This window comes from Bemisia tabaci, chromosome 5 (genome assembly GCF_918797505.1).
Source record: "Bemisia tabaci chromosome 5, PGI_BMITA_v3".
NCBI lineage: Eukaryota > Metazoa > Arthropoda > Insecta > Hemiptera > Aleyrodidae > Bemisia > Bemisia tabaci.
Window position 1 is genome coordinate 36,414,750 of NC_092797.1, and position 9,462 is coordinate 36,424,211.

At 37.5% G+C, this 9,462-nt stretch overlaps 1 protein-coding gene across 1 annotated transcript; it reads left to right on the forward strand.

The window, feature by feature from the left end:
- Positions 1 to 4,276: 4,276 nt before the first annotated feature.
- Positions 4,277 to 7,835, forward strand: LOC109040686 (uncharacterized). The gene is made up of 2 exons (XM_019056691.2): positions 4,277 to 4,402; positions 6,696 to 7,835. Exons 1-2 carry the CDS (start codon positions 4,349 to 4,351, stop codon positions 7,428 to 7,430), a joined length of 789 nt encoding a protein of 262 aa, XP_018912236.2. The 5' UTR covers positions 4,277 to 4,348; the 3' UTR covers positions 7,431 to 7,835.
- Positions 7,836 to 9,462: the final 1,627 nt, after the last annotated feature.

Genomic DNA, 9,462 nt, shown 5'->3' on the forward strand with positions numbered 1-9,462 from the left:
AATCAGTGCGTATATAATTACACCTGATGAATTAATTGCAACCTAGGCGATCACGAACGTGGCGTGAGGTTACCAAGTTCCCTTTGAAATTCGCTCTCATTTCGGCCTTTTTTAAAACAATCGCAACATCGGAGAAACTAATTTCAGCCCACAACTAAGTCTCCGAAAGCTTTTTTGAAAACTGCATGAGTCTCCGTGGCCGTTTTTACTAGGAGAACAGAAAATTTTATTACGTATCATGTAATGAACCAGTTGTGTTGGTCACAGAACCGTATTTTGATACCTGATTCTTGTACATTAGCTAAAAATAACAAGACCTGTCTGAACGGCAACTTTCTACGTTGAATATTAACCAAAATATCGCGCCTAGAAACACTCGATTTATGACGTCATCAACCGTGGTTGTGCATAACATGGTATGTACAACCGCGGTGGATGACGTCAAAAACCCAACTCTTCAAAGAACAATACCTCGATAGAAAGTTGCTGTTTGGGCAGATCGTTTTATTTTTAGCTAATTAACAAGAATCAAGCATCAAAACACGATTTTGTGACCAACACAACTGGTCCATTCTGCAACTACAAATTGGCATTTCCTAATTAGCTTTTTTAGGCGCAATTTACCCCTTGCTCATCTTATCCGCTTGGGGGCGGTAATGTGGTTACGGAGGAAGCTGAACCAGCAAACGCAGACACCGATGACGGCAAGGCAGACATTGTAAAGAAGATCCAGGAAAAAGAGGCCGAAATCGTCAACCTGAGGGACAGCATCGAAAACGTAATTTACAAGAAGTCAAACGAGACCTACGCGAGGAAGATGAATGAAATGAAAGGAGAATATCGAGAATATATCTCTTTATACGAGGAGAATAAAACGGAGAAAGAGAAGTTGGCGGACCTCGAGGAAGAGTGTGCGGAGAGAGTCGACAAAGTTGATCAGGAAATCCGCAACCTGAAAAACCTGATTCAGCGCAGTCGAGAGGACCCCGAGAGGATGTTAGACCTGATGGAAGAATTGGAGAAGAAGGAGGATTCGCGTGAGGGGATCATGGAAACCTTTGAGAGATATAAGCAGCCCATTAGACGCGGGGTACAAATCCGGACTCTTAATATACAGATTCTTCGCGAAAAGTTCAGGCGAGTAAAGAGGGAGATCGAACATGGGGCACGCGCTGAAGTTGGCGAAGTTAAAGATGAAATTGAACGCATCCAGAGAGAAATAGAGAAGTTGAGATCGAAATTGGATACAGCCGAAGGTTAACAACAAGACTCGCGTTGAAGTGAGGGGGTTTTCCAGGTTTTCTTCCACGGAAAAACTGGTTCTTTTTCTAATTTAAAAAAGAGGAGAAGGAAGAAAAAAAAGGAAACAGCAAGGGGAAAAATTAGGAAAAAACAATAAAATAAGATTGAATTATGAAAGTTGCATTAAAAAAATTAAAGAAACAATACGACGAAACCAAAATACTTTTTTTTCTAACTATACGCGTATAAATTTATATACCTACGTGATTTGCTTCTCTTTCTAATTTTAACTTCATGTCTAATTTTATTTCGGATTCAGTTTTTTAAGAAAAAGGGAGGAAGAGAAAAAGTTGCTCTGATAATCCTTAACGCACGTTTTATTTGAATTTTTCGGGGTGAAAAGTAAGGTAGGCGGTAATTTCTTATTTTAAAAATTTTACCGTACAAAAGTAGGTCAAATCAGAATCAATCCTGACTTCACCTGATAGTAATACCGAAACTTACTAAGCAGCCTCGCCAAACAAAACAAAAGTTTCATCAGTTATTCTTTCCGATCAGAAGCTATTTTATGTCTGTTCATCCTTTTTTTCTTTCTTCATCACTTTTTAGCGATTCTTAATTGCTACATCCAACGCCCGGCTTAACATAAAAACCGGATACCATAATTATTATTTTCATGTGCATATCATTTCGCTGTGTTATTTTTTGTTTAAGATTGATTAGTAATAAACACATTTTATCATACGACTTTTGGAGTTTAATTTTCTTCTTTTTCTGGCATACAGTTATTTCGCCTTGAAACAAATAATGTTCATGGGATCAGTGCTTTTGAAAATGGGATCGTTCAGTAAGCGCAAGTCTCGATTATAACCTTCAAAGTGGTGCGGTGATACGGAGTAAAAAGAGACTTTACGAAACATATTGACAAATATAATATTACAGATAATGGTGAAGTTTGAACATGCTTGAATAATTATAGGTGTTTCTTTCTTTCAAGTGATATTGAAAAACTAGGCAACTTGGCAACTAGGCAATGGGAAAACAAGTTTTTCCTTCCATAAACATTTTGGAGAATCAGAACTTTCCATTATTAACTAATGAGAGAAGAATTTGATCTTTTGGCTAAATATTCAAGATAGTGTGGTAAAAATCCATACTGAGAAAAAGCAAACTTCGGTAATCCAGAGGGATTGAGCTTCGGTCTGTTTTGAAATCTAAAGTTGCCGGTTATAGGAGCCAAATTACGAACAGCTGAACCAAAGATCGGTCTCTCTAACGAAAACTTTAGTTTTCTGAACCACAATATTTGGTGTTCAATATGAACCGAACTTGTCATCCTAGTGACGGTCAGGAAAAGTCTGAAAATAAAATTGAATATAGTGTCGTTATCTCTGAAAAATTTCAAACGACGAGAACTTGTTGCTATAGGAAACCAAGATTTGTTGGAACTTCAAACAGTTTTCCCTCTATATTAAACAAGAAAAATGAGTGAAAAATTATGAAAATGGAAAACTGAAGCGAAGAGCACATGTAGCATAGGTTTATAGCAAAATATGGTCAATTGTAAGGGGAGAATGCTAACATGAAGTGCAAAATGGAACTGGAGATTTTGAAATAGAATGTGAATGAGAGAAAAGTATGGCCGATTCGTGATCTTGCGGTTTGAACTTCACGAGTGTGGAATTTGTTACCCAATGAGCAATGGGACTCAAATACACGTATCGAGTGGCTGGGCTCTCGGCGATCGAATTGAAGCGGGAAATAAAGCTTAAAAATTATCTTCAAACGCAGTACTGTAGCTGCAACAAAAAAGAAATCTGCCTGGCAGGAATTTTCCAAGTAATGGTAGCATTGTCCCCTTACGTTGACTCACGATTTTTTTCAAGAGATGTCTCCATCATGCTCTGAAATTTTTTTGCGACGCAGACGCAATCTCTCGACAAGGATGCCAGATCAGTACTGAATTTTAATTTTCTTGATTCAGATTTTGGAAATTTAGTTTCTTTAAAGTCCATTCTAGCGCTAGACGAAGAGTTGTTAATCTCATCCTGAATATCACGACAATCATTTTGACTGAGTCTTAGATTCTCTCCTGTGCTGATTCGGTTGTTATAAACTTTGTTAGAGGAAAAATGAGCGTAATTTCTTTGAGATAAAGTGTGTTTAAAGTTTTGACGACTTCTTTGGTAAAATCTAAGTGGACAATTTTTAGAAAATGGATATTATATGTCTTCAGTCTTATTTACTATCCTTAAGTTTGTGATTGCCATTACGTTACGTTCTCTGAATCCCTGAATTTTCAATTGTCGTCCCAATTCTGTCTACTTTTCTACTGGGCTGATTCCTTAATTATTGCGATTATCGACAAACGATAGTTTCTGTATGAGCCCACTCTATTCAGTTCTGAAAATGTGTATTAGCCAGGTTTTTCTATATTTCGTGATACGGTTGAGAATTTTCCCATTTAAACAAAGTAAATGTTTATGACTTGCCAGGTTGATTTTAATGAGTTTTCCGAATATTGAGAGGAGATAGTCTTTGCATGCCGCTCTACTAAGATTAATTTAAATGGTGCAAAGCGCTCTCAGGGGGTCGGACCGAGTGACGCGACACGCATCTTTTTAAAGTGCTAGTAAATAATTGTTTATTGTGATGAGCAATACATGAGATTTGCAAGATGTCAAAACGGTTTACTACTTGAGTATGTAGATAACTCTGCCTTTTTCGCTGTATGCGATGGACTTGGGAATTCCCTATACGGCGCATCCAGCAGAAGAAGAGAAGTCATCTGAAAAGAGCTCTAGGCCCTCTTCCATCAGCACCCTGAGCTCTTCATGGCACGAAAAAAAGTAGCAGGCCTCACTAATGAAACTTTGCAACCACTGATGTACCTTTCCTAGAAAAAGTTCACACGTAAGTTGCTCTAAATATGGGGTGGGCGTACAAGAGCTTCCCACACTAGAATTCTTAGTAAAAATCACTGACGCACCTATTTACCAGACTACATTTTGAAGGTCGTGGATCAATTATACCTTAGAAGGCCTAAGTACAATCGAATATAAAAAGGGTTTCGAAACCAACACTTTTCAGTCTCAAGTACGCAGTCATGGGTTACAAGCACAAACCGTTACTTCTTTTGCTCCTGATCGCCCTGTTTCAGGTACTGTAAAAATTATTCAAGTTCGATTGTTTCGATTTAAGTTTCAGTGTTTTTTTGTGGTTCATCATATTTTTCTTTAGATTGATTGTGTTCCCCAATCATCGGAATTAACGGTTCAGATTAAAACTTTTTACAACTGATAAATGCCCCTATAGGCCTCATTGGGCATTTCAATTTAAAATTTTCAAAAATAGTTTCAGAGCAGCCAATTTTACGTTTTGTAATTATGAAATCTTCATGACTGACTCAATTTTAAAGCTGTATTGCATGATGACGGTAGGATCTTCTGATAAAATTTGAGCCTTTTTGTGAATTCACCTGAAAAAAGATACACACGACAATGCAGTTTCAAAATGCAGTTGCACAATGCAGTAGCTCTTTTTAAATCATGGGCGGAAAAACGCTCCGAATTTTTCCCTAGAATATATTATTGCGCACATGTCGAGAAATAACATATGTCAAGATAATCAACATGGACTTCACATTCACCACATTAAATTGCAAGAAATGTAAGAAAAATTAAGGTTTCCGTGTAAAAGTATAAAGAGACCCAATTCTAAACACTGAATATCACTCTAATCGAGAAAAAAAACCTTCCAGACTGAACTAAGATCCTATGTAAAAGTGTACAAAATAATTTTGCCAATCAGTTGATTTTTTTTTTTTTTTTCAAATTAAATTTTGGATCAATTTTGGGCCAAAATGGAGTTTGAATGGGCCCCTATCCTTTCCACCGTTTTACATTTGTTTCACTGCAAACAAGTGTCAGGGTCCATCAAATTATATAAAGCGTACCTTTGAGTTGATACCACTCTGGGCCGGATTCAACGCGTAACCAAATAGTCCTGAACGATTTTTACAATGTAAGGTAAAGCAGTGATGAAAAAAAAGGAAATGTTGTTGCATCTTAAATAATGGCTTTAGCGTTAAACTACGACTTTACGGGTTAGTTTTTAAATCAGAAATTTTTAACAAATGCCTCAGAATAAATATAAATTTCGACGATTCGCCAAGTTTTTCAAGTAGTTAAGAATGGATTTTGAATTGTTCAACACTCCGATTGGCTAAATTGATCAAAATATTAATCCCTAATATGCGAAGCGTTTGAATTGAATTTTTCAAAATTGAGAAGGCCCACGATCACATTTGTGCTAATATCTCCTCAACAATTAATCCTACAATACACAAAAAAAAAAAAAAAAAAAAAAAAAAAAAAAAACCAGCAGAAAGAAAATTAAATTTCCTACTGAAATCACCCTCCCTTTTCTTTCCTAGCTTAATTTTTTGGTCATTAAATTAACATTTTCTTCCAAAATTAGCTGAAAAAAGGTGCATGTTTGCTAATTTTCGGGAGAAACTTCGGTTCATATCTCCAGCCACGATTATCTGAGGAAAAACTGTGAGGCTCATTGAAAAGAGAGTAAAATTAACTTCTAAAAATCATACGCCAAAAGTTCAAAAGCTTGATTTAATCCTGGATTGTCCTTAAAATAAGAATATGAAAACCTAAAAACGCGGCCCGAACTGTGTAACAAGGTGGTTTTTAGATTATTAGGTTTTCAAAATCTAATTTTAAGGGCGGAGCTAATAAAATTCTGTTTGTCAGAATTAAATCAAGCTGTTGAACTTTTGACATAAGTTTTCTAAAAGTTAATTTTACGCTCTTTCCAATGAGTTTAACAGTTTTTTTCTCAGATAACTGTGGCTAATATGAACTAAAGTTTGTTCCAAAATCAGCAAAAATGCGCCTTTTTCCAGCTAATTTTGGAAGAAAATGTTAATTTTACGACCAAAAAATTAAGCTATGAAAGAAAAGGGAGGGTGATTTCGGTGGGAAATTTTATGTTCTCTCTGCTGTTTTTCTCCTCTTTTTTTGTATTTTTCGTAGGATTAACCGTTGAGGAGATATTTGCAAAAATGTGATCGTGGGTTTTCTCAATTTTAAAAAATTCAAAATTCAAATTTTTCTTTTAATTGAACCCCATAACTGAATGCGAAGAAACTCTTTGGCCATGGGTCATAAAATTCTCTTCAAAAGGTTCATTTCATATAGAGTTCCCACTTATCGATTGACGTTCCCAACACGGTAAAATTGAGAAAATCTGATGAAATAGGCCTTACTGAACTTTTTGAATGTTTAACCAGCGTCAAAAATTCTCATTCCAATAGAAATGAAACTTTCTTTCAGCAGCAGATCCCTCGTTTTTAGACATGGGCAAACGAATTAAACTGGAGCAAAAACTTCTATCGTAGCCAAATTCACTGACTCAATTTTTTTCATATTATATTTTAGGTGCAGTTTTCTCCATGCGCTTCCGACTCGATTCAAGATGAAGTCAACGTCGAGGTTTCCCCAAATCTCGCAAAGGCCGAAATAGGAAATGAACCCCTCGCAAAGGATACAGGTGACAATGTCGAAGTTTCCCCAAGTCCCACAAAGGCCGAAACAGAAAATGGACCGGTCGACGAATTGGCGATTCTCAAAAAACAATTGAAAGAGAAAAAGGCCGAGCTTAAGAACCTGGAGAAGGAGAAGGAGAGTATCCTGAACGAGGCATACAGAACCCGCGCGAGGAAAATCAGAGAGCAGAAAAAAGAGCTTCAGCCTTATTTCCAAAAGCAGAGCGTGCTGAATAGTAAGTTAGAGACGGTGTGGAACAAATGGTTCCATGCATCCGAAAACACTGACCGTGCTATCAAGGACCTCAACAAGAAAATCATCCGCCACGAAGACAATCCTCAGCTGATCGCAAAATGGGAGAAACAACTGCAGGAAAAGAGGAAGGAACGCGCCGCGATCCAAGACGAATACGAGACAAAGTCGCGACCACTTGTAGAAGAGAGGAAAGCCAACGCTGAGTTTATCCATGCTAGACAGCAGAGAGACCTGGAACCGTTTAAGAAGGCCGAGGAAATGGGCAAAATCATTGAAGCCAAGAAAAGAGAGGTCAGAAAATTGAACGATGAGATTAAAAAATTACGTCAGTTACAAAAGGAAACTGAAAATTTTGAGAGATTGTCGAAGTAACGGTCTACGAATCATTCCTTTTCTCAACTTTCTCCTTCAATTTTCCATGAGTTAAAGTATTTTCGTCGACCACGGTTCATGAATTGAGGATCCTCCAAGTGAATTTGCTTGTTTTCTATATACCTAAGAAAGCAACGTCCTTATTTCCTCTGCATCTCAATCCTAAAAATCTATATTTTTATCCAATCTAAATATAATATCATTGGCTGCTTACTAAAGATGATTATGGTATGAAAATGGTATTTGCAAAAGTCTCATTTTTAGTACCATCCGATTTAAGTAAAGACTTCAGAGCCTCCTCAATTTTTGAACCGAAATTGAAGGTATTGCAAGCTTTTATTGTAGAGAAATTGTAATCTGTGTTTTGAACTCATTGACTATTAACATATTTAACTGCACGATTAATTTTTACTGCGTATTTTTTTTCTGATCATCTTTCTTTGTGCAAAGCATGCACCATATGGACACAACTTATTCGGTTCATGAAACTGAACCTTTCTCTCATTTGGACGTATTTCTATCAAACGGAACTAAGCGCCATAGGGTGAGGAAGGTAGAGGGGGGCTTGGATTGGCGGCGGAATCGGGCATCCGGCTTATTCCGTCCTATACTCGCAATGCTTTTCCATGGCGCTTAGTTCCGTTTGACAGAACATATCATAATGGAGATGTTGCATGTGTGAATTTGCGATTTGACTGTTGTTGATTCTTATGTTAAAGTTCGCGAGAAACACGATGGTGAAACTGGTTTTCTCTGAAATCAACTCCCAAGCTCAAAAAAGCTCTTAAGCTGAGGCCGAAATGGAGGGGATATCCCACGCTATCCTGAGAGTCCACCTCTACATCGAGACAAACCCTCTATGCAAAGATAGGGAGCAAATACATTTACAGGGCTGCCACTTTATTTGTGGACTCCAAAACTGAAAACACGGCATCACTGCTAATGTATTTGCTCTCTATCTTTGCATGGAGAGTTTGTCTTGATGTAGAGGTGGACTCTCAGGATAGCGTAGTACATCCCCTCCGTTTTGGCCTCAACTTGAGAGCTTTTTTTGATCTTGGGAGTTGATTTCAGAGAAAACCAGTGGCACCGTCGTCTTTCTCGCAAACTTTTACATAAGAGTCAACAGTCAAATCACAGATTCCTCACACATGCAACATCTCCATTCCCCGGTCCATTCCAGTTTATAATCTTTGCAAGTAAAAATGTAATCTTTGCTCCCGTTTGTTACACTGTGGAGGCCTAAAATACGGGAATCAATCAGAAATGGATTTACACTGTCTTTACTCTCAGTATAAAGGGACTCTAGTTTTACCCGTCATCGTGAGATTATTTCCAAATCTCATCCTGAACATCATCGATGAGCGAGAGTGTTTCTTCATGACCGGAACGTAGCTCACACCCATCAAGTTGTCGGAGTCTCCTCTGCGGAAGCCCTTTAAGTTAATTACGTAACCGTAACCGGAAGGTAGTTTTTCGTGCTTGGCATTTGTTCGCGGAGACAGTTGAATAAAGCATTTAGGCGTCTTAAGATGCTGCTCTGTATGCAGAAAATGCAAAGTGGCTCCCAGTTACGTCCGGAGCAGACTTCGCGACAGGACGCTCGCTCCGACCACGCTGCCAAGAGCACACTTTAAACGCGAGGAGGAAAATACTTTAGTTCATATTCTGGTATCTCATTGAAAAACAGCTTTTTGACAAAATTTTGAGAATGTCGTATTTTTATAAATAGTTTTGCTTTTTAATTACAATGGTATTTGGATCGCATTTTGCAAAAAGGAACCAGCGCGATTACAATGTTGCAAAAATGTTGCTTCTTCATATTTATCAAACATTTTTCCCAGAAATAGCAAATAGTTTTGGCTATCCATCAGAAAATTGTTAAATTTAAAGGAAAATAATTGTGTGACTTTGAATACTGTGCTTATATTATGTGTTTTTAAAAGGAAGGAGAAGTTGCACTATGTTGAGAACACTGTAATCGCTCTGGTTCCTTTTTGCTAAATGCGATCCATTTACACCGCTATATTTA